The following is a 25047-nucleotide window of genomic DNA, read 5'->3' as shown; positions in this document are numbered from 1 at the left end:
GGACCCTCCCCAGCAGCTCCCTAAAGAGGAGGGAGGGAGGGAGGGAGGGAGGTAGGTAGGCAGATAGATAGATAGATAGATAGATAGATAGATAGATAGATAGATAGTTGTGATATCAATTTTTTTCCCTTTCCTTTTCCTGTTTAATTTCATCACTGGAGTTGAAAAGCACCACTTAAAGCAGACTTCATTACCTTCAGAGGCTGATCTGCTATTTCTGAAGCAACAAACCCGAGGTAAAACACTCCAGACTCCCTCATCCAAAAAAAAAAAAATAAAAATAAAAAAAATAAAAAAGCCAAACCAAAACCAAACCAAACCATTCGTTTTGCAGACGAGGGACCCGAGGGGTGGAGGCTCTGGGAGGCGGGGCGGGGCGGGGCGGCCGAGGTCTCCCGGGGGATTGGGGCCGGGGCACCGCCTGCTGCCGGTAAGTGCAGCCCGGCTGGGGGCAACGGGAGACCCCCGGCACTGAGCCGGGAATGCTGGCTGTGCCTCCCCGAGCTCTCGCCGCTGGGGGTTTTCTACGCGGGTTGGGGCTTTGCGTGCTCCGGGGTGGGGGCTTTGTACTCGCAGGGATGCGCAGCTCGCCCGTGGGGATTCCACACCCCCCAGGATATGGGGTTTTGAATCCCGGGGGATGGCGTTTTGAACTCTCGCATCACGGGGTTTTGCATCCCGGGGGCTGCGGGTTTGCATCTCGGGTGCAGGCAGCCGCAGGGATGGGGATCTGCAGCCCCCACGGTTGGGGTTTTGCACCCCCACACGGGGTTTTGCATCCCGGGGGCTGTGGGTTTGCATCTTGGGTGCTGGCATCCCCGGGGTTGGGGGGTCTGAACCCAACATCTTGAAGATCTGTAGCCCCAGCGGTTGCTGTTTTGCAGCCCTGGGGTTGTGAGCTCGCATCCCTGCAGGTTGAGGTTCACACCTTGGCTTTTGGGGTTTTGCACCCCTGACACCTGTGGGCTCTCTGGCCCTCACACTGCAGGTTTAAGTTTGCCCTGAGTTTTACTGTTTCCTGCCAGCTCTTCGGAGAGGAGCAGCAGACTCACTTCTGCAGGGTTTGATGCACGGTGGTGGAGCAGACGATGCTCGCATGCAGCCCAACTCCAAGCACCGAGTGGGAATGGACTGTGTTGTCCTGCATGCTGCATCCCATGCTGCTCTGATGCTTCACCCAGCTGTGGCCGTGGTCAGGTTTGAAGGTAAGGATCGTGCTTGCTGCTGGTGTATTTCCAGACCTGCCCTAGAGTTATTCTGCGCTGATTTGGGGGTGGGAAGAAATCATCTTTCGTACTAAAAATGCTACTCTGCAGATGGAAAAGGAGAGAGTAGTGCTGGGCAGTGCTTGCTGGTGCAGCTGTCTTTTAGGCATGCTTTACATACCTGAAAAGCTTTGTGGGTCCCTTCCAACTCAGGATATTCTGTGGTTCACTGCTTTACAGGTGGGAGCACAGTGGGGAGGCATAGCTGCATGTTGTCCTGTGCTTTTCCTTGGTTAGCAGGGTTTGGCAGCAAAGTACATCTCTTGGAAGGATGGCCCATCCTGTTTTGTCCCAGAAGTTTTAAGATTACTGCTTTTCTGTGTTAACAAGGCTCCAGGTGACTCAGGAGAAGCATTTCTTAGCAAGTAAGAAAGAAGTTGTTGGCTAATCTGTGTAACACAGTGTGCAGACGCAATTCCAGACTCTATGTGAGGATGCTTGAAATGCAGCCAGGAGCAGCAGGACCCTGTTGTCTGCACCCTGACCCAGCTCTGGGGTTTCAATCATCCAACAACCTTCTTTTTGCTGAGTATTTCTTGCTGGAGAAATGGCATAGAAGGCCAGATTAGGAGCGCCTGATTTCCAGCTGCTCAGTGTGTCTTTGTGTCATAACCAAACAATAATACACGTGTTTCTTCGATGCTTTGTGAATGTGGATATGTTTGTCACCTCTGTTTGAGCACTGTTGTGTCCTTCTAGATGTATCCTGCATTATAAGCAGCTTGCTGTTAGAATTCTCACTAGGAAAGACCTTCTAAGCCAGCCTGTACCAGTAACTAAGGTGGTACTCGAGCATCATAGAGAGACTGCAAAGACAGACTTCTCCTTGAAGTTTGAATGCAGCACGTGCTCACGGATCATCACCAGAGCAGCTGTGTGTAAGTAATGATCTGCTTTGTACAGATGCTTACCAAAGAATCACGTGGGCACATGTGATGGGCAGATGTGACTGCTAAGCCCGTGTTTCAGTGTCACATCTAAACACCTCGGGCAGCAAACACAGCGCTCCCATCTATAATTATTCAGGTGCAAAGGAAAAACAGGAGAAAAACTTGAAATTGAGTGAAATCTGAGTTTTCTGTGTCTTGAGAGCCCATCTTAATGCTGTGAGGCCTGACCCAAAAAATTGCAGAGAAGCTTTTATGAGGCTCAGTGACAGAGCATTAAACGGAAGGAGAAATTTAGCTGTGAAGTGGCAGACATCAGTGATGATGCAAGGGAAGGAACCTGATTGCTTCCTACCTTTGTGTGTGCAGCAGTGGGCTCTGAGCTGAGGAAGGAGATCTTTAGATCATGAGCAGGTCATCTTAGTGCTAAGTGCCAATCAAAAGCAGCAAACAGCATTAGGAATTGCAGCGAGGAGGGATCAGAGACAAAACGGGGAACATCATTATGTCATTATATAAATCCACAGTACTTTTACTTCTTGGAAATTGTTTGCAGGTTCTGTTTATCACAGTGTTAGAGGAGCTGCAGGGGTGTCCAGGAGCCTGAAATTGCTTCTGTATGAGGAATAAGCAAGTTGTTGAGGGCTCTTCATGCTGACCAAGCGGTTATGAGGGTGCTGGGGAGTGTGACAGACATTAAAGGGCCCATCACTGGCATATTGGGTCATGGGGACATTTATCCTGACCCAGTGAGGAGCTGGGAGCATCCCTGCTGTGCTCAGAAGGGGACACACATCTGCTGCACCCAAGGCCCTAAATTAGTTGCTTGCCATAAAGATTACTGGCAGCTCTGGCTGCAATTCGGAGCATGGGATGGAGCTGCCTACTGTTCTCTACCTGTGGGAGAAAAATCATACCTTCAGAGCCTCAAAAACAAACAGGACAATCCAGGCTATGTATAAACTATGGATTATGAAAGCACCCAGCCTGGGTTAGCAATCTCACCTGGTCTGTGGATAGCATGAGGTGATCCCAAGGATGTATTTTGAGGCTACGGCTTCTTGCTAAGTGGGACTTAGCAGAGCTGCTTTAATTTGGCTTACAGTTGTTTGCTTGAGTTCCCTCTCTTCTCAGCACTCTTCGTTTGTCCTTCACAGGAGAGGTTTTAATTGCCAAGGAGAACTTCAGCCAGCACAGCACGTTGTACCAGACACTTCTGAGCTGATGACCATGGGATGGTGATGGCAGAGGCACAGCAGGGTGTGTGGATTTTCCTTGAAGCCAGCAGAACATAAATGTTTTCTGTACTTCCTTTCACCGTGCTTTGAAGTGTTAATATTTCCCCCTTTTTCTCTTTCAGCTCTTAACGGTGGGAAGATGCTGATGGACAAAAATGAGTCGTGGCTCTCTAATTCGTCTTCTACGTCATCCTTTGTGAAAGGAGCTGGCAGATGGGCAGGGATCGGCCTCCAGGAGGTGGCCATCGGGCTCGTACTGACCCTCATTGACTTGGTCACACTCCTGGGAAATACAGTAGTCTTTATTTGCCCAGTGGTGGAAAAGAGGCTGCGGACTGTCACCTACATGTTTATCATGTCTTTGGCCATGGCAGACTTCCTTGTGGCTTGCCTTGTCATGCCGTTCAGGTAAGAAGAGCTCACCCAAGATCTGAATGCTGGGTCAGTGATTACAGATGTTTCTGTGCCTCAGTTTCCTGACCCAAACCTGTTGGTGAGGTTTCTTTTGTCATGAATGGAGAGTTTTTTCTCTTGCTGGCTATGGAAGGGCTCCAGGGTGATGGAGCCAGTCTGAATGTTGCTGAATGTTTTGGCAGCATTTGGAGGATGAGAGGTGGGGACAGCCCCTGGTGTGTCATCATTAACTGCAATGACTGCGTGGGGGCCACTAATGTTTCAAAGGTAGAGCAAATCATGGAGGATATTTTCCCCTCATCTCTGCCAGTCTGTTGAAATCAGCACAGTGAAATTATGTGCAGTTGGTTTTATACCGCTTTAACCTCCTGTTTTATCTTCTGGTAGTGGGAGGGAGAAATAAAAATAACCCTTACATCTTTACTTGTGTAAGAAAACGATTTCAGATCAGTGGACTTGCTAGGCTATCGCAATGGTATTGTTCTTCATATTCATGGCAAAACACTGAGTTTTCATTGTTCCTTCTGGCTCAGCCAATGCTGAGTGGGGTTTGTTGGGAAGGTTGGTGACCTTTCAAGACAGATCATTTGCTTACATCAATAGACAAGAAATGCTGTAGTGTTCAGTGGGAAATCAAATGTGATTCACTGAGTCTGGGGAATTGTTTTAGACATATTACCATTGCAAATTGATAACTGTCACTGTTATCAAAACAAAGGCCATCTCCTCCTCACTCTGTACAAAAGTAAGGATTTTGCTTGAGTAGAAGTAGGGTAATTTATGCTCACCCTATATTTAATGAAGGAAGTGGTGGAGTCCCATCCCTGGAGGTATTAAAGATGTGTGGATATGGCTTGAGGGACATGGTTTGGTGCTGGGACTTGGTAATCTCAAAGATCTTTCCCAACCTGGAAGATCCTATGGTTCTATGAAACCAAGGCAACTTGTGGGCTCTGCTGTCTCATGCTGCAGAGTGGCCATAAGTCTGTGTACGGCAGGTGGCTGCACTGCATTCAGTGCTCTTGGAGCTGCAGTCTCTTACCCCAGGGACTTGGTTACAGCTTAGGATGACCTACCCTGCTCGTACCCCATTGAAGACACGGGGAATGAGGCAGAGACCTCACCAGGAGATTCATTTTGCTGACGGTTCTCAGCTGCACATCCACATAGCTTTTCCAAATTGCAGTTTGCTCCTCAGCGGGCATGGCAGCACATGTCAAAGGGAAGGAAAAGAGCTGGAGCCCTTCAACAGCACTGTGCTCTGCTAATGCACTCAGAGCAGTTATCGTGCTTTGAAACAACCTTTCCCAGTAGTTTTAATGAACTGCTGCTAATTAAATGCAGAGCAGGCGTTGATTCCTGGCTCCTGACATCATGTTGGCTGTTTCTGCCAACCTAAGAGCCCACCTAAGGGCACTGCAGTGCTGTTGCTCTGCTTCCACTGTATTTGACCGTAAAGCTGTGAAGTTAGAGGATAATTAAAGCTCTGCAGGAACAGATTGTTACTCAGCTCTCCACATCAAATCCACACAATGGTTGTTTCAGCAGCACTCCAGGAGCTACAGAAAAGGGAAGCAAACTGCATCTAGCTGAATGCTATAGGAACACGCATCAGCTTTCCTACAGCTGCCATATGTTCCTTCCATCGCTGCTCACTTCTTATAGGCCCCTCTGACTTTGCTGGGAATGATTTTGGCATAATGCCTGCTTTTTGCTGGTGTGTTCCCTTGGTTGAGGCGTTTCTGGGCTATATAAGGTACAAGCTGCATAGGCTTCCTCCTAGCCTCTACTCTTTTAACCCAAGAATTGAAAAGTGGGCACCTTCCACACCTTAGGAACCGAGGAGGATTGATAAAGGTCAGTGCTTCAAAGGGCACTGGAAAAAGCGGCGATGAACAAAGCCGTGCAGACGTAAATGCAAGAACTCTGGGAACAGAGCACTTCTTACAACACAAGCAGGGAGGATGGGCTTGATCTTCTTCAACCTCGTTCTATGCATGGGTTGATGCCTTGGATTGCTCTTGGAGGGCTAATCTCTGGTGTGTAACTGACCTTAACTTTGCTGTGCACTGCTCTTGAGCACCTCCGTGTGAAAAACATTATTTCAGTGCAATCCTGAAATACGTTAAATCAGCCTTTCCAGCTTTGTTTTCTACCCATTTCTCTTGCAGCATCATTTACGAGGTGACGGGGATGTGGTTATTCGGGAAGCTGTTCTGCAAGGTCTGGATCTCCTTTGATGTCATGTTCTGCACTGCTTCCATTGTCACTCTGTGCTTTATCAGCTTGGACAGATACTGCTCTGTGGTGACCCCATCTCACTATTCCAGAAGGATGTCCCGTGGCAGGTGAGTGCAGTTGCTCCTCATTCCAGCTCTCTCCAAATTTTTGCTTGGCCACAGCCTGTAGCAAGCAGGGCCCAAATAAGCTGTTGGCATTTTCTGCTCCAAATCAGAACTGTGTGAGAAAAGAAACTTCGCTCCATTTGAAGTTTTGCAGAGTGCTCCTCCTGTCAAGGTTTCATGTGAAACACTGAAGTGAGGACTGCAGGGTGGAGAAGGTTGTCTGAGAGTAATGGCTGGAAGCTAATACTGAAACCAATCAGAAAAATCTGCCTGCTGTTACTTTAAATGTTAATAAAAATCCTTTGTAAAGCCTTTCTTCTTGTTTTGTTTTTTTTTTCTCCCACCTGGCTCAGAGCACCTCTTACACTGACCCCAATTCTGCAAGCCACAGATCCTAGTGCTCAGTTATTAGAGCTGTTCACGTATAGACTTATTGTACTCCAGCTTTTTCTGTGCTCGGTGGCTTCTCAAAGCCCTCTGGGACTACTGAACAGTGATATCCCACAAATGTTACCATGGGGATTGAATTGTACTGGATGTTCTCAGCTCAAAGTAACTCAGACCATCTCTCCTCTCCCCATCTCTTTCCTTTGGCAGATGCGTTGTGATGACCTGCACAGTCTGGGTATACTCCTCCCTTATTTCCTTCCTTCCCGTCATGAAGGGCTGGAATGAGATCCCCGGGGTGGATTTTGATGCAGGCACGGAATGCATCTTCGTCACCAACTGGATTTTTGCCATCGTAGCATCTGCTCTTGCGTTTTTCGTCCCCTTCATGGTCATGTGCAGTATGTACTTCTTCATCTATCGAGCTTCCCGGCTCAAGGCCACTCGTGTCGTGTCTCAGACCCTGGACATCCACTACCACCCTAACAGCAAGCGGCAGAACCACCTGCAGCTGGAGAACAAGGCCACACGGACCATCAGCATCATCATTTCTGTCTTTGTGCTGTGTTGGCTGCCATACTTTGTCCTGAACGTGTGGCTTGCTGCCAGGGGCAGCAACTCCGCAAGCACAGTCCTGGTTGAAACCTTCAAGATCATCACTTGGTTGGGGTACTGCAATTCCACTATCAACCCCGTGCTCTATGCTTTCCTCAACAGGGACTTCCAGCGGGCACTGAGGAAGCTGCTCATCTGCAGGCACAGGTCTCAGGTGGACATTGGAGAAGACATGGTTTCCATAGCCACCTTCACCAAGACTGCTCCAGACTTGGACTACAGCATTACAGTGCCAGTGCCCAGTGATGCCCAGCAGGGCAAGCCCAAGCAGTAGAGTCCAGAACCAGTTACTGGAGGAGGTGGTACAGAACATTCAAGAGCGTGTCCTAATGTAAGAATAAGTGTCTTGAAAACAGGGGAAGAAGGGACTGGAATGTGACAGCTGGGGGCATATGGTTAAAATGCAATTATACCACAGTTCTATGAACAAGAACCAGTTGGCTACAGCAAATGGAGCAAATTCCTTCCTGGGTAATTATTTTTTAAAATGCGTACTTCCTAAGACAAATTCAATCTTCATGCTAGAGAAATATTTCGGTATAACATCAACTTGACTTCCTCTGTATACATCGTGGTCACTTCCTACAGCTTAAGTTGAAACAATCTCTCTGATCCAGCAATTATAGCTCTTGCACTTTACATTATAAATTTAACCAGTTTTAGTAGTGCACCTGTGTCATTCTGCAAAGGGGAGGTGATGGGAAGGATGTGGTTAAAGAGCAAAGTTGGTGTTCAATAAAGGCAGCACGGGGCTCAGCTGCACTCTGAGCTGCAGCTTACAGGTGCCCAACACCAGCAAAGTTACTTCCCTGTAATGCACTGTGAAGTCTGTGCAGCTCTGCCATGAGCTGAGCTATACAGCACTGATGGAGCACACACTTGTAAAAATGCTGAGATACCTCATGCCTTGCTTCCTGCTCTGTCTGTATCTCGTTTCCTTGCAGCATTGGGCAAGTACAGGACCAGAAAGTAAACCAGTTACAGATACAGACTAGCTGCCAGTTCCAGCTGCATGAGACTGCCACCTGCAGCACACAGCTGCAGGTTTTGAACAGAAGCCACTACTACTGTTTTAAATAAAAAAGTTTATTAAATCATTTAGACTTTAAATAAGTCACAATAATTAATGCGCTCAGCGATTATAGCGAGTGCATTCTGTACACCACCAACCCAAATGGATTGATTCTGTATTTTATAAATAAAAATTAACATATTTACAATGAGAAATAAAAGCACGGCATTAGGCAGTTAAATTAGCAGATTACACAAATGCCTACCAGTTGATTTTTCTTTTTAAAGTACAAATCTACAAGATTACATACGACACGTATGACTTCATTAGGTTTAAATTGTCAGAATCACAACATTTTTGTACATAATTTTTATTATGGCTCTTCCACCCGTTGTCTATAAGCCCTCTTTTAATAGCAAAAAGCTCCTTTCCCTTCCCTACAGGTTTATCTGTATAAAATGCATTCCCTAAGATCTACTACAGTGTAGAAATATGAAAAACTTTCCTGTAAAGATTGGCTATGAAGAGTGACAGTATGTACAGCTGTGGTAATTTTTTTGCTTTAAAAATAGTGCAGATTCCCAGTTTACCTACCAGAGACAAAAAATGGAGTCATCATTTTGTGGTTTTTCTTCTGTTTTTCTTTTCCCAAATCATCTTCATTTCACCGAAGAGCAAGTGATTCAGATCTACACTCACTAGGCTTAGAGACTGTAATTTGCTCTATAAAAATACAGTATTTTAATTCTATTTACACGTTACAGGTCTCTCACTTACCCAGCAAGCAGACATATACAAGCTTCAGGAAAAAAAAAAGGGTATAAAAAAAAATCTTCCAGCAATCCCAACCCCCCAGAAAGAGATAAAGGAGCACAACATTGGTAAGCACAGTCGCTGAACCCACCTGCCAAGGAGAGTTCAGATAAAAAAATGGAATGTGGAAAGTGTGGCTTTTGTTGGCTGTCAAAGTAAACAAAAATCCATCCAACATCTTAAACATTGGCTATGGCAAAAGAAAGCATCAGTAAACATTTCCAAGATAGACATTCTGCATCATAGGATCCTTCTGATGAACAATCCCTTGAAAACCTGCTGAGTGGAAGAAGTGATCCTGAGGATAATTATTTGCTTGGTTGTCTTGAATGCTTGTTTCCTGATAGGCTCATTGTCCGTGACCTCTGCCTCAGCACTGGTTTGGCTGGGAGTTCCAGGTCCTCAAATACAGGATTTTCTATGATTGCAGCTGCTTCTGGTCTTTCAGTGGGACTCGGAGAGAGCATGTCCTTCACCATGATGTACTGAAAGAAAGCACGAGACGTGCTGCTCAAACCAATTCATACCTTCATTCCTATTCAATGCTCTGATTTCATGTCAATATAAACAACTGCCTCCTTAGTAATCTGGGCATTACTACTTTGGCACAGAAGTCAGGAGCGATTTAAATGTTGGAAAATACAGCACTGTAATTTATTCCTTAAATTGTTTTTACTATCAAGGACAACAATCAATTTGGCAAACCAAAACTGGCCCAAGATTCAATGGAGTTATAAAACATTTATAAGATTTGAAATCATAAGAATTTTAAAATATTTTAAGTGTCATTCATGAGTAATTTTGAGCTTCACATTTAATCACCATATTTAAAGCAATGCAGTAATTTTTGATGGTGATGGCTTTCCTTTAAGTATGAGAACAGTCTGAAGGTTTATCTCAGTTACTTAGCACAACATCTTTATTAGTGAAAAACAACGTCCTGTTCCAACTGAGCACAGCACATCCCATTGGCCCTGTCACTTGGCAGCTGTAAAACCAGCAGGGAAGCTCTCATTTAGCTACTGGTCTGAAGTACCATGAAAACCCAAAAGCATCTCAGCTTTTTACTGGAGGGCTTCTGTACATCACCTCCTCCTTATCTGAAAGTGTATAGCTCTAAGGATGACCAATTCAGTAAATGGTTTTCTACTTGAGAGATGCAATTCCTGGAGCTACATCCCATGCAGCCACAATTCTACACCATGCTACCACACTGTCTCCACTTCTACCTGTCTACAACTCTGCATGTTCTCTTTGTGAATATGGATTTGCTGCAAGAACTCATGGCAAGAAGTATGCAACATAAATGACATCAAGTGCCAAAGGGAAGCTGAGTAACACTGTATAGTTACTGGAGATAAACCCTGTGACAGAAGTATCAATGTCCACAATATTATAACTTTGAAACACAGTAAAGTACATCACGGATAGAGAAATGTGTCTTAATAGCAAAGCTGATGGGGTTGGTAGTTTGTTTTTGTTTGTTTGTTTTCTTTTTTACTTGCAAAGCAATTGGAAAGCAAAGAAAAAAGCTACAGTTATTAGCAGGAAACATACTTACCTCTTGTGCATATTTCTGAGTGAACAACGTTGGAAAGTTCAGATTTCTAACATCGCTCAGGGTCTGCAGAAACGTTAAGAAAAAGATGAAGCTTTTCCAAAACACCATTTAACACTATTATTCTTATTTTTTAACCTATGCAAACAAATCAGCCCAATGAAGAAAAGCTGCATTTTTCAGTTTTGTTTTAGAGGTTAAGATCACAACGTACTTTAATGGTTAAGTTGCTTGTTCCCTAGGCACGCAGCTCAGTCACTGCTCCTCCTATAAAGAGCACATTGGCTCCACCTAGTGACAGTTCCCCCCCCAAAACTACAATACTGCAAAACTTGGAGCACAAAATACAAGAATTCTGAAGTTAAAACAAACCCATTATTACTGCACTGAAAGTACGAACTAACCAGCTAATAGTGATGGGCAACAGTCAAACCCCAGTTCATGAGAATTGGAGTTTATTACAGAAAACTGCTGCAAACAGTGCTTTCCTCTACCAAGTCAGGCTGCATTTAGTGATCTGTTTTCAAACATCTAATTTGGAAATGAAGGGTACTGTCGCAGAGGAACTACTAACAGCCTGTGACAGTGGCAGGTCTCATATTCTCCTTACGGGTATTCTTCAGTCCTTGGTCACAGACTCCTAGAATTTACTGGGCTCATAGATCAGACAGGGCATTCTTTGATTCAGCACATAGCACTAAAGACTGGCCAATGAAAACATCAGTGTAACAAGCTGGAAGCAAATATTACAGAAGCCAAGCTCCAGAATAGACAATAAATGGCTGGAAGTTCTTTTTGATCTTATCAAAAAGAGTTTAAATAAATCAGGGAAAGTTAGGGCAACCTTCTTACCCTCCTTCTAAGAATCAAAATTCCTGGGGTATTGAGTTAGATTTACGATTCATTTAATCTGATTACCTGCTTTGCCTCTGTACTTAGAATAGAAACAGGAAGGGCAAAGCTTGTAATCAGTCCTGCAGACCTAAAAACCAAGGAGAGTTTAAAAACCAAGAGAGGTATAAGTGTCAGTAAAACTAATTTCATTTAGGGCATCTCAAATTGGTTTTAGTGCAAGCAGTTCAGATTCAGCACTGTTATTCCTCCTCCAGACCATGCTCTTATTCATTAAAAAAAAAACAACAAAAACCAGGAAGCAAGACCAGAAGAAGCAAAGTATCTGGCCAGCCTGCACTCACAGCATGATTTTAACTTCTCTGCTAAGCAATCCATCTTCACATGAGCATTTCAAAGCACTAAACATACTGATTTGATAAATACAGGTTGTGACAACTCTCATTCCTGTGTAGGTCATTGGTCACCATGTGCAAGAGAAATACCCTTCTGGCTGTAGCCCTTGCTCTTCTCTATGAACTTTTTCCTGATTTCATGCATCTTAACAGCAAGGAAGATACATAAAAACTTCAATTTCACATTGGATTCAATGAAAGTCACCTATTACAGGGAACACGGTGCTTCACACTGAGCGGGAATTACTGCTAAGATTTTATTATTAGAAAATGAATAACAATTTTTCACTTTTTTCATTAAAGAAACGCACTGGAAACGCAAAAAGAAGAAATAGTGAAAATGCACAGCATGGCTCCAACTCCTGAATGAAGAATGAGTTGGTAGGCTTGTAGTTGCAACACTTATTTTTTGCTTAAGATCTCAGATATCTCAGTTCATTATTTCCTCTTACTTGGCACCACAACAGAGAATGTTTGCAAAGAAACTGCAGCCTCAATTCAACTGCACATATAAGGAAGGCTGCAATTCATTTCCAGTGATTCAGGGAATCTGGACAAGGCTGATAAAGATTCCATGTTCCTAATTCCAAGGCTTTTTTAAAGCTGAGAAGAACCTCTTGCAAGTGTCTTACGAAGCAATCCTTTTGAAGAAGTGATCAAGGAGAGGCTAACCCTTGCTGCTGCACCATACCTACCTTGACTCTCTCCATCTGTGTGCTGAAAGGGTAAAGCAGCTCGAAGAGGATCAGTCCCAAAGAAAATATATCCACTTTGTGAGAATAGGTGTTCCCACAGATCTGAAAATTCAGAATTCAGGTGAGGTCAGCCAGTTTGGTCACAGAATTACGTACAGTGTAATCAAACAACTTCCCACGCACGAGAGTGATCAGCTCTGTGCAGAGCAGAAAAGCACAGAACAGGTGCTAACTGTAACAGCCTTTTGACACATCAAACTTGAGCATGTGTGAGTAAAAACTCCTATCATCAGCTCCCCTTTGCAGACCTAGCCACGTTTCAACTGAAACCTCCTGAAGAATACCACGTTCTTCATTGACTTGAATATTACACAGCCTAATACATTAAGAGCAAGATAAATCAGTGCACCAAAGAACAGGTCACCAACCCTTTTTTGTGTTCGTTTTTGCTATTTTATGTTTAAAATATTCATTTTGGAATTCAGTTTAGCTCAAAACTCTACTTCGATGAGAAATAACGTAAACCTGATTGTAACAGTTTACTAAGAAAGACTACTTGATCCTTGAGCTCCCAGGAATTCAAGTGTCTTCAAGGTGGTGCTGGAAATAGTTTGAGAGAACACAAACCTGTTCTGGGCTCATGTAGAGTTTGGTCCCTACTTGTCCTGTGTGTCTGGCATAAGCTGGCATCGGGGTGAGTACCAATTCCTCCTCCTCATCTTGGTCCATAGCAGTTACCAGTCCAAAATCCCCAACCTTTACTACATCATCCATTGTGAAAAATATATTGGAAGGCTGAGAAAACAAACAGGTGGAAAGAAAAAAGCACGTTATAAACAAGTCTGCGTTCTGGCAGATTGTGGGGAATGGCACAGGTAAGCTATCTTAACTCTCCAAACATATGGCACATTCACATCACGTGTTACAGATCTGACTGTTTTCTTGTTTTCTTGTTGTTTTTTTAATTCCAATCTCTGAGTATTACACTCATTCACAGTATTATTAACCAGTGTGTGGCACAACACCTTATCTTATCAATAAAAGTAGACCTTGTTCCTAGATTTCCAGTCTGCAGTCAGCTTTGCATAGTTTAACTGTGGGAATAACCGTTTCTGTAACAGTGCTTAAGAACTCCACAGTTCCCAAGAATTCCTATTTCGAAGTCCATCCAATTTCCTCAGTTAAAAGCAAACCCACTCTGTGCCAGAAAAGAGAGAAGAAAAGGCTACTAGTTTTCATAAGCATGTAAAAACACAACTATTTGCTTATTGCTGAGCTATTGAGGTATCTAACTTGTTAGTTTCACATTACTCATAGCCTGCCTGTAAAACTGCCACCTGAGCCAGGTCTTATCATCCACTGTACTTTTCAGGACTGAATGTCCTTTGGAGTCACAGCTCATTTAGTGCACAAAAGCTACTACCCTGATAAGCCTGTTTTGGGAAAGCCTTCTCAAGTTGTTCAACCAAGTAAATAAAATACAACCTCACATTCAAATAGTTGCTAACACTGGCCTTAAGATGTTCCAACAAAACTCCATGCAAATGACAAGAGTGAATCAGCTTCAAGACCACCTATCTAAGCTTTATTGAACAGCAAACTAAGAGTCTGCAGAGGGTTACAACAGACAGTACTGTTAAGAAATGTGTTAATTAATAACATCTAGCAACATATTGACATAATGATTAAATTGCTTCTCTGGTCTTTTCCTTAAGCACTAAAGATTTTTCAGATAATGGCTCAAAGTAATAGCTTAATGCTGGATGGGTTCATGAGCTTTTTCTAACTTTGGTTATCTTTTTGTGTTACTGAACTTGAATCCCCTTTAACAGCCATGTCCAAGATGGTATTTTCATGTTCTGCTTCTACTGCTACCAGGTGATTATTGAGGAGCTACAAGAATGGTTGTAAGCATTTCAGTGCTTTCTACACTGAGGTAGGCAACAATGCCTCCTCAAGTAACAGGTACTGCATCTCCATTTGACAAAAGCAAAGGAGTCAATCCCTCACAGCTTAGAAGATTAAGACTAACTTCAGCTGGGCCCTTCAACTAAATTCTGGTACTGTGTAACAAATACTAACACTCCCAGAGCTACAACTTCCATCAAGACTAGGCACAAACGAAGCAAAATGAAAGGAAGACACTAAAGTCTTGCTTGACTTCAGTCATCTTCAACATCAAAGGTAAAAACAACCACAGCCTTTCCCATGCTGTACAGCGCTCACTTCCAGAATTAACAGCCTGGATGTTATCAGACATTAAAAGATCATGAATCCCCCAGAAATTTGTTTTTGGAGAGTCATCACTGACTCAACATTCAACTCCAGAACAGTTCACATTTCAATCCTAGAGCAGTAACATAGAACTTACATTCTCTCAAACCAGGACTAACACTGCTGATGTCCTGCAGTATTTCTATGGAAAACAGAAGATGTACACCAGAATTATCTGCTTCACTTGAAAGGACAGAACAGGTTTCAAAATAGCTTTCTTTGCCATACAGCTCAGCAATGAAGAAACCTGCATAAAGTTCCTGAACTACAAATGCCATAAAAAATGCCATAAACTAAAAAAGCCATAAAAATGTATGGGATACAAAAAGTCTTGCTGTAAAAAAACCAAACCTGCAGGAATGAATAATTAATTTTTACTTCCTGGAGCACTACAACTCCAAATTGTTATACAGATGTGAATTCAGCTTTTTTAACATCCATCCTGAGGTCAGTGATAGGCAGTCAACTATCTTAGTGAGACTCTCCTACTGGGGCTGCTCAGCCTACAGTAGAGGAGGCTCAGAAGGATCTCAGTTTCCACAAATGCCTGTAGGAAAGTGCAAGAGGACAGAGACAGGCTTTGTTCAGTGTTGCCCAGGCATAACCCAAAACCAGGAGCTCTCCCAGCACATCAGGCAGCACTGCTGTGCTAGTCTGGAGCACTGGCACAGGGACCAGAGAGTGGGAGTTTACTCCAAATCTGGGTTTTTCTTCAAAATTTGCCTGGATGTGGGCCTAGGCATCCTGCTCTGAGTGTTCCTGCTAGGGTTGGGCTGGGCCAGAAGGACTCAGAGGTCCCTGCCAGCCTCATCCGTTCTGTTATTTCCTTCCAATACTGCACTACTCACATTAAAAACAAAACAAACCAAAACAACAACAAAAAAAACACCACCACACCACCTACCTGTAGCAGCACATGATCTGCCAGCTTAAAGCAGAACCTGACATAGATGAACACTCTGGCACTGCTGTTAGGAGCAGTCAAATGTGTAACTGCTAACACCCAAGCTAGCAATGCCATCTGAGTCAGTCCACGTGTTTCAGGAATTTTACAACAGTAGAGCAGAAACAGTTCAAGTTACAACAACTCCAAAGAAAATCTCATAATCTCATGGTAGTAAATGAGAAAAATGTTTGTGTATAGGACACTGCCAGCATGGGAAATCATAGAATCACAAGGTTGGAAACGACCTACAAGATCACCTAGTCCAACCGTCTCCTAATCACCATTGCCACCACTAGCTCTAAAATAAATATAAATAAAGGAATTTAAACCACAATTTGGAAACTTCAGACATTTGATCACGACCATGCCAACAGGTAAAAACATTTCCAATAGTATCCTAGGAATACAAACCTTAAGATCCCTGTGCATTAATCCTTTACTATGCAGAAAATCAACTGCTTCAGCTATCTGCAGAAATATCTGCAGACACTCTGTCCTTTCCCTCTCCTCTATTATGCATCGTCTGCTCATCCAGTCTTTAAGGTTCTCTTTCCTGCAGAGCTGCATTTGGATGTAAAGATACACCTTTGGAGAGGTGGGCTTGACTTTTTCTGTAGTATTTTTAGAAAGGTCCAGGCTTAAACTTGTTGGCCTTGGTGGAGAAACAGAAAGGGGACTTCCTGAAGATTTCTTGTTACCAGGTTCTTTTGTACTCGTTGGCTTGTCCTCAGAAAGACTTTCATCACACGAAGCATCAATTTTATCTTCCTTACTAGAAGCATTTCCACAACCAGAATCCTCGAACACAATAGAGGAGGAAGTCCCTTCCCTCAGCTGTACCACAGGAACAGCTGGAAGACAGACTTCCAGGGAGTGATCCAACTCGGAGTGACCCAGCTCATTACTGTTGATAGTACTGTCTTCTACATCACAGCCCGTAAGAACGCTGTCCTGAAGGTTTAACAGTGGATCTGCTGACTGGTGCAAGTCCCTGTTGTCTGAAGCAAAAAATTCCAGAGGAGAGAACTCACTTTCAGATGAATCAGACTGACCACGTGGTATTCCCACAGAGAAAGACCTTCCCTTCTCCGATGAAGTAGCAATAACTTCAATGTGGTCCTTTGTGGAAAATGGCTCTGTTCTGATCTTGAATGATGGGACGTCCATTGGACTGGGAGAACTGAGTGGCCAATCGGTGCTAGGAAAACCAAATGAAGAGGTCAGTACTACAGAACTTCATCCCACTAGAATGCATTTTCAGAAGACTTTTTCTGAAAACAAAGTTCTGGCAAAACAGGAAATAACTATCCCTGTGTGGGAGCCACTAACAAGCAGGATTTGTCACCTATTTTTCTCAGCGAGTACAATATCTTCTAATTGAGACAAAAATGTTTGGATAGCATCTCCCAAATGAGAAAAGAAAAATAGCAAGCTCTACTGCCAAGTTCCCAATGTGCAATCAGGCTCAACTTCAGCTCAAACAAACCTCATTCCTTTAGAGCAAGCATTGACATGACTATTTAAAGTGCCTTAGAAGAATTACAGCTGTGAAATGTTAATTTAGTACCTAAAATACAAAATCTGCTGTATCCTAAGAATTAGAATAGGCATGTTAAGATGTTATTAAGAGACTACTAAATAGTGGATCATAAGAATATTAGGTCCCATTCTCTCTTGCACTTTTAAATGTTGTTAACATACACCCACCTTTTCTGTACAACTAACACCTACCTCCCTTATCTAATTTTTCATTTTTAACCTAATTCTACCAAGCTTTATAACTCATCAGATTGATAAGCCCTCACATATTTATGCTGAAATAAATTAACTGAAGTACTGGATCAGAGCTATCAAAACTAAGACAGACATTAAAAAAAGGACAGTTGTGGAAAGGAACAGAGAGAACAGAGCTGTTGAAGGTTAAAACCAAATCACCGTAGTAAACAGTGCTCTGATCTTCCTTAGGATTCCCAGATAGGGAAGTGATGTTAAGAATTACAAGATGTTTCTGAAGCTTAAAGCAGGGTCTTAAAGAGGACCCAGAAATTAAGAAATGCCAGGCATGAATGTGATACATTTGTATCTTGTTGAACTGACAGTTTGACAGTCAATAACTACTTCTTTCCTAGTTCATCTTCCAGTTCCCCTGTTCTGTTGGCATACAACCTCAAGTTCAACTGATCAAACACCCACAGGTTACCTTTCATCCTTTAACCACTGTTCATCCATCTTTTCCTGCCATCCCTCAGGTGGAGCTTCCAGCCACGCGTTGAAGTACCGGACAATACCTGGATGCTCAAGTTTAGCCAATGCCTTCACCTCCCGCATCACCTTCTCACGTGCCAGCTCCCTAGGATTTGGGGTGAGAAGAAAAGCAGTGACATGGTTACATAAAGCAATAGCACACCACAGAAAATTCTGCAAAGGAATTTAACCAGTGTTAGCCATGTGTAAGCCAGGCTCGCAGTACCACTCTTCACCCCAAAGAAGACCTTTTTCAAATTCCCCACAGTAATTCCCTTATGTTAGAAGCATGGAGGAGCAGACTGCTCCTAACAGCTAAGCATTCATTCACCTCTTTTCAAATAATTACAGGCAACAAAACTGAAAAGAAAGGTGCATCTTGTTCTCAACTATTTACAAGGACAGAAAACAGAAATCCACTAGACAGCAATATTCTACAGGGATGTAGAAGACACTGGCACACAGACAGATAGAAATACCTTCGTGTTTCTTTTTTAATTGGCACAACATAAAGACCATCTTCATTCTACGGACCTCTTGTTAAGACCATAACACTCCATCAAATGAAGTTTAATGGTTTTATTCAAATGATTTGGATATGCCTGGAAAAGGCTACCTTAAATTTCTGAACACAACCTTTTATCTTAAGTAATCACGTTTATTTAACACATTCAAAAAATAGTAATTCTAGATTTCACAGCTTTACCCCCCTCCCACTACTGGCCTGCCTGTTTGCTGTTCTAACTTGAGATTTCCAGAAGCAGTGTCTCCCATCTCCCACTAAAAGGAAGTTCTGTGTAGGATAATTCAGCATCAAGGCTTGACCACCTATGACTGAAAGAAAAGGTAGGGGTTGTGGGACCGGAGAATGAAACACATGGATAAATGGAGTCAAAAAAGCAGGAGAGGAAAGGGGATGAGAAAGAAAGGGTGGAATAGGAAAGGTAAGGAAAGAAAGGAGAGAAGCAAATTAACAGTGCTACAAATAACTAGTGCTGTTACTAAAGGCTCAATTCATCAAGGAAATCAATGGAGTTCCCATGTAGCTGCAGCATCCTCATAAGGGTCCTGCTATGTTAGTAGCTTAGCCAAACAGGTCACCCTTCTGCTGTGAATACATATGTCAAATTCCTGATGCCAAAATTAAGTCAGCCCACCCATTAAAAAGTATGTAATTCATCCTAATGCAGAACCTGGGCAATCAGTTCAGGAACTGTGTAAGATCCTGCCAGTCACTAATTTTTCTAGTTCTCAGCAAACTCAGTCAGTACCTGTTTGGCAAACGGATCCTTTTGATAGCATAGTTGCAGTCATCCACTTTATTTTTGGCTTCAAAAACGACTCCAAAACCTCCACGGCCCAGACACTGAATTGGTTCAAAATCTGTCAGATATCTGGGAGGAGAGGGATGTGAATAAGGGACAGAAGAATGGATGGAGAAAAATATGTTAGCAAGAATAGACATAAATGAAGGCTGTGCTGTTTTTTTTTTTTTTTTTTTTTTTTTGTCAGGGGAAGGGGTTTAAGTGTTAAATAATTCTGTACAGGCAAAATGTGCTGAATGACTTCAAGCATTTCTCCTCTTCCTCCTCTGCTCACCCACCCACTGAAGCAATCAGATGGTTACCTACTTAGGAAACCGACAGGTGCTGATTATGCATTTATTCAGTGTCTATCACATCCTCAGCAAGACTCCTCACACGTGCATCTAAGTGCATCTGACAAACTGAAGAAGCCTTGCACAGTGCCAGGTTTTATGACTACAGGATCACAGACCACAGATATTTCAGTTAAACTCCCATGCCCAATTCAGGTGGTGATAGATGGGTATTTTCCAAATCATGACGTGCTTTTAACCCCACCACAAGTAAGTATTTCTGCTACTACCCTGAGCACATCTTCTGAATTATCACTTGTTAAATCTCACTATCTTTCTTCTTCTTCATTTTAAATAGTCCATCTCCTATTTTTGGCAAATTAGGAATGGTCACATTTTCTCCTATTACTGACATGCCCCTATAGATCCATTTTAAACGACCCTTTCCTAATAAGCAACAAAGGTTTCTTCCATATATACTCTGCTTGTTCTGTAGCATACATCAAACATATTTCCACCTGCAATTTCCATGTTCTAATCCAGAAGCACAGAAACAGACAGAATGAGAACATTAAGAATCAATCCTTCATTTCACCTATCAGCAGGAAGTATTTGAGCAACACTCCCAAGCAGAGGTCCTGTGCTGGCTCTGAGGGACTCTTAGACTAATCATAACAGCAATCTCCAATTGATAAAGGGGCAACAGGGTTCTTTTTCACTGTTCTGTGGAGTAGGGGGACTACAGGTAGGTAAGAACTAATGACCACCAACTCTTTTTTGCAGACAGCATTAGTTTTCACACCGACTAAAAACTTTGCATGAGCAGTATTGAACTGAATTCACCTTGATACGTATCCAGAGCTCTTGACATCACTCCAGCTGGTGTCCTTAACATCTCCACATGCAGGCTCATATTTGCTATCAGTCTGACACTGCGTTTCAGATTCCTTCCGCAGCTAACATGGTGACCAAAACAAGAACAAAAACAAAAATTCAAGTCCTAAGTACTTGAGATCAGTTTGTACCTGTAGATAACGCATTCCATCATTTCAGTGTAAGCATCTCCAAAGTAATCAGATATGGTTGAAGCAATGCTAGCTGAAGCAGATGAGCAAATTGTGCGTGGCAGCTGACAGCCTTCACAGATAGATTAAATAATACATTTAGGCTACGTTATCTCATAAATTATTAACACCACACAGAGCAGAATCAAAACCAAAAGAAAAAGGCTAGAATAAGACCTTCTGTATTTGGGATTGAGGGGAAAAAAAATAAAATACTCACTCTGCTGTAGGGATGGGGATGGAAAAGTTTGCGTACAATAAAGGTCGTGGCCACAATGCAAAATAGAATGGTGCCAACAATTTCTTTCCACCAGTGAAGCAGAAGAACAGGATCTTTTTTGCGAATGTTTTTGTAATTCATGTCATCAAAAAATCTAACAGTGATCTGGGTGCTACGTTTACTTCTCTCTCTTTTGTAGTAGGGTAAGTAATATCCATTATCTGCATATAGAAGGCACAAAAAGGGCACAGATTTGTTTGTTACACAACTACAAAGCCAATGTTTCTCATAAATAAGTCTTCTCAATAGACACTGGGTTTTGTGAGCACACTTTGTTTTTGTTGTGTAACACTTCAAAATTCAGAAGGTCAACCTACCGTATGGGTACTGCAGGACTGAAAGTGCTCCATTGCTGTATTCTTCATGAGAGTACTTGTCATTGCTGAGACACTTATCAAATTCATCCGACCCCACCAACACTGGAGTCCTGGAAGGAGAATCTAAGCAAAGAAGAGAAAAACTTTCTGAGATGGATGATTATTAACAAGATTCTGCTCTTGGATGAATTTCATGAGAACTCCAATTGCATTACCTTAGAAAACATGAGGTTGCCAGGTCAGGCCGTAAGGACCAAAATTAATGCAAGGAAACACAAAGGAGGTAGAAATCAAGAGAGGTAACCACCGCTGAACACTACTTTCCAGCCTAAATGCTACTTTCCAGCCTACATACTATTTTGGACAAGTCAACTAACTTCATATTCACATCATGCAAAAAGAATTCTTCTTCTGGTAAAACAACTGTTTTAGAAGATCAACACGGCATCACTTTAGAAGACCCCATCAAATCCACAGAGTCACTTACAATTCAAATGCCTCATTAAAAAAAAAAAAGAATTAATAGAGCACAGATGTTCCCAACTGTAAACTCATTCAGGAACTAGTAGACTAGCTTGAAAATTATCAGAAAGATGCTCTTAGGTCTAAGACAATAAATGAGACTCTGAGTTGTTACTTACGGATTAAGGGTTTCCATTTAATTTTGGGGAGGGGAATAATTGCATTATCATTCCTGGATTCCAGGGCCTTTGGGCTGGTTGGGAATTTTTCAGAAATTCTGACTGATGACTGCAGATACAGCTGGCCCCTGTACATACCTGAGAAACAAAACCAATAATAATATAATAAATAATAACTCAGACTTGGTTTCCTTCATTCTCAGATTCAAATCATCCAGTTAAGATGTATGGTTTAGAATACTTTTAAAAGCATTTCTCTATATTCTGAGAATCTGAGATACTGACTGATTGAATTCAAACAGAACATATTCCCTTTGCTCTAGAAAAGCATGAGATCAGAACATCTTCAAAAAATTGCCACCAGTTCTGAAGTGTTACCAAGCATCTTGGGCTTAGCCTAAGATTTCCTTCAAACTTCCTACCCTTGTTAATGCTGGTGAACACTACTCTTCAACACTGTAACAGGAAGGCTGAAAATATCTGTGTAACCATTAATAAGAAAGGCTTCAAGAAAGAGGCTAAGGGAAAAAAAAAAAAGTCCTTGAAAACCAAAGCACATCTTCCATACAGAGACAGGCAGATAGCTGAGAAGAAGGGCCTGGAGCCACTATTTCAAACTGTCACAAATCACATCAAATTAATTCTAATAGCTGGATAAAAACCTCAATCACATATGAACTTAACGGGAATATATTCACAGTAAGTTACTGCAGTCATTGCAGAGGAAAAAAAATAATGTGAAATGTTAGAGGACTAGAGGGAGATATTTCTTACAGCTTTCTGAGCAATAAGACTGCATTGTTAACTATAAACCTATCTTTAAAAGTTTCAAGATTTGCAATCATGTGCAAAGTACTGCACCTATAAAGCAGTAAATAGAATAGAGTACAATGTTTTAAAACCTATTTCTTCTTGGTCAAAACACAACATCATTTATTTACCACTTTAGGCCAAATAGTCATAGAAATTAATTCTACCAGTATGGAATGATCTGCTTTACTAAAAGCTCACAGAAAACGATGATGTTTACAACAGCTGGTGCCTCACCCAAATAGACACTGGATTCCGTGGCCCCTCTGGCAGCTTCCACAAGATCCTCCTCATCTTCCAACACTTCATTGTTTGTGGTGTAACTTGTGTCATCAAACAGACTGATTGGAATTACCTTGCCATCCTTAACTAGCCATGCAGAAGCAATTGGAGTACAAAACTGAAGCAGACAGATATAACAAGGAAATTAATGTCATATTAATTAGGTGTTATGTAAGAGATCAAGTGCTTAAATACCTCAGTTTGGCTTGTGTAACAGATGCAGCAGCTCAAAAACAGTACATCAGTAAAATAAGTTCCAAAAAAGTGTTTGTTTGTTTGTTTGTTTGTTTTTTTAAACACAGAGACTGCATCTAAAACCCAGGATGAAAGATATCAACAATGAAGCTGCATATCTTCTACAACTGTAACATTTATTATTCTGTTTCTTCCCACACCTGGTATTCCCATTCGAGATGTCCTCCTCGTCTGTTAAAAGCCATAACCTTCCAGTCAGCCACTGAGACTTTTATCACTGTATCTTTCATCATTGCCTCCTGCTCATCCACATCTGAAATTATTTTTGTTTCTTCTTTGTTCACATGCAATTTAAAATTGCTCTCAATGTATCCTGCTCTATTTTCTATGTCTGGGACATAATGCAGCTCAAAGTGACCAACACTGAAATTCCACCTAAAAGAAAAAGAGGAAAAAAAATATCTGTAAAAGTTATATATTCTAAGCAAGTACCATACCCTCAATTCAAAGATTCTTAAACTGAATTACCTGTATTTGGCCCAGTAAGCCACAGTAACACAGCTGTACCAGGAGAGGGAGTGCTAATCCTATAACTGTATCCAGAATACAAACCAAACGAGAAAGAAATCTTGTTGTCTAGCATGACATCCAAGGTTAGAAGACAGCTGATGAAGTAGTGCCAATGACATTAAAGGTATAGTATATGGAGAGGGCAATTAAAAATCATCAAATAATAATAAAGCTAGGTCTGTTTAGGGAAAAACATGTTACACAGTTGATAAAAGTATAAAGCATTTAGGAAGCAGCATTCTACAGAAGACATAATTCACTAACAAAGGATATTTTATTTTAAATGTAAGGCTTTCAAGCAAGAGAAGGGATGGTGCTTTCTTTTTTGTTTGTTTCTTTTAATCCCACACAGAAACCGTAACACAGGATCTCTTTGATGGGCAATTCAACAAAGCCAGGACAGCTCATGTTACAGGTTAACATACTCTGAAACAAATATGGCTGTATAAGGAACATAGAGCTCGCTTGCACAGCCTAAAACTCTTCAACTTCTGTAAACAACGAACTGGGACAAAACCAAAATTACTCTCAGAAAAATAAAGAGCTCTTATTTCCACCTCATAGAGCTGTAATTATGCTGTAGACAAATACAGAGGGGAAAGAATGGGAAGTTGGTATCTGAAAGAGCAAAAAGAAGGAAAACACTCCTTTAACAATATCTTTCGGTACCCAAGGCTCCTCTACTTCTGGCTACAACTAAAGAATTCATGTACCAAAGGTACCATGCTATTTTTCTGAAAGACATGCAAACAACAAACGTGCTTTCATGACATACCTCTCCCTGGCAGTATCAGTCTCTAAGAATCAAGATTTTCTCTTAAGACTTCTCATTTGCTAATCTAGTCAAGTTCTAATTAGCTTCTTTCTGACAGACTGCAGACACACTATGCGTCAAATCCTGCCGCAAACAGAAGAGGGCGCAGGTGAACAGAGAATGACTAGCTCTCCATTGACTGGTGGGCAGTTATCTTTGTATCTTTGTATAGCAGCCAGCCTTGTAAACTTGTATTTAAGCACGGTGTTAGCTTGTTGTTTTTTTCAGCTGTTGTTGGGCTGGGTTTTATTGTTTGTTTTGGGTGCGTGCTTTTTTTATTTTTAAAAATCTCAGTGTGCTGGAAACTTCAAAGTGAGAGCATGAGGGAAGTCACAGACCAAAGCAATTTTTACAGCTTGTGAAAAAAAGAACACCTAAATCATGAAACAAAAGGAGATGTAAGAATGAGGCTTTTTGAAATGTCTTCAGTCTTGAAGTGTTCATTTTTTGTCAACTTAAAATGAAAGCTAAAACATCAAGTATAAAAAAAGTGACAGTTACCATTAGTAGGCCAGATTGGATGGGGCCCTGGGCAGC

The 25047-nt window shown here is 42.0% G+C and overlaps 2 protein-coding genes across 4 annotated transcripts in view; one reads left to right on the top strand and one right to left on the bottom strand.

Annotated features, from left to right (window-relative positions):
• Nucleotides 1-380: 380 nt before the first annotated feature.
• Nucleotides 381-8161, top strand: LOC128080656 (octopamine receptor-like). Of its 3 annotated transcripts, XM_052683041.1 has the most exons (7): nucleotides 381-430; nucleotides 1061-1205; nucleotides 1965-2143; nucleotides 3310-3412; nucleotides 3513-3798; nucleotides 5976-6152; nucleotides 6747-8161. In XM_052683041.1, exons 4-7 carry the CDS (start codon nucleotides 3388-3390, stop codon nucleotides 7423-7425), a joined length of 1167 nt encoding a protein of 388 aa, XP_052539001.1. In that variant the 5' UTR covers nucleotides 381-430; nucleotides 1061-1205; nucleotides 1965-2143; nucleotides 3310-3387; the 3' UTR covers nucleotides 7426-8161. The 3 variants fall into 3 exon arrangements, with proteins under 3 accessions (XP_052539001.1, XP_052539002.1, XP_052539000.1); XM_052683042.1 differs by lacking the exons at nucleotides 381-430; nucleotides 3310-3412 and having other exon boundaries at nucleotides 568-1205; XM_052683040.1 differs by lacking the exon at nucleotides 381-430 and having other exon boundaries at nucleotides 568-2143.
• Nucleotides 8162-8221: 60 nt separating this feature from the next.
• Nucleotides 8222-25047, bottom strand: part of EIF2AK3 (eukaryotic translation initiation factor 2 alpha kinase 3) — a 41385-nt gene continuing 24559 nt past the window's right edge. Inside the window, exons 5-17 of the mRNA XM_052683035.1 lie at nucleotides 23327-23561; nucleotides 22887-23049; nucleotides 21840-21977; nucleotides 21199-21321; nucleotides 20822-21042; nucleotides 20381-20493; nucleotides 19212-19334; nucleotides 17897-18046; nucleotides 16108-16894; nucleotides 13104-13271; nucleotides 12477-12578; nucleotides 10538-10600; nucleotides 8222-9461 (exon numbers count right to left, since the gene is read on the bottom strand). Coding sequence (XP_052538995.1) covers nucleotides 9285-9461; nucleotides 10538-10600; nucleotides 12477-12578; nucleotides 13104-13271; nucleotides 16108-16894; nucleotides 17897-18046; nucleotides 19212-19334; nucleotides 20381-20493; nucleotides 20822-21042; nucleotides 21199-21321; nucleotides 21840-21977; nucleotides 22887-23049; nucleotides 23327-23561 — 2563 coding nt within the window. The 3' untranslated portion in view covers nucleotides 8222-9284. The remainder of the gene's footprint in view (nucleotides 9462-10537; nucleotides 10601-12476; nucleotides 12579-13103; nucleotides 13272-16107; nucleotides 16895-17896; nucleotides 18047-19211; nucleotides 19335-20380; nucleotides 20494-20821; nucleotides 21043-21198; nucleotides 21322-21839; nucleotides 21978-22886; nucleotides 23050-23326; nucleotides 23562-25047) is intronic.

This window comes from Tympanuchus pallidicinctus, unplaced genomic scaffold, assembly GCF_026119805.1.
Source record: "Tympanuchus pallidicinctus isolate F22 unplaced genomic scaffold, pur_lepc_1.0 scaffold2, whole genome shotgun sequence".
In the NCBI taxonomy this organism is placed as follows: Eukaryota; Metazoa; Chordata; class Aves; order Galliformes; family Phasianidae; genus Tympanuchus; species Tympanuchus pallidicinctus.
Note: the sequence above shows the minus strand (reverse complement) of the source record. Positions and strands in the feature narration are given on the sequence as shown.

Coding starts and splice junctions, on each gene's coding strand:
- LOC128080656 (XM_052683041.1), top strand. CDS start 3,388: ATGGTGATGGCAGAGGCACAGCAGG. Junction 3,413..3,512: donor GATGGCAGAGGCACAGCAGG/GTGTGTGGATTT, acceptor TTTCTCTTTCAG/CTCTTAACGGTGGGAAGATG. Junction 6,153..6,746: donor AGAAGGATGTCCCGTGGCAG/GTGAGTGCAGTT, acceptor TTCCTTTGGCAG/ATGCGTTGTGATGACCTGCA.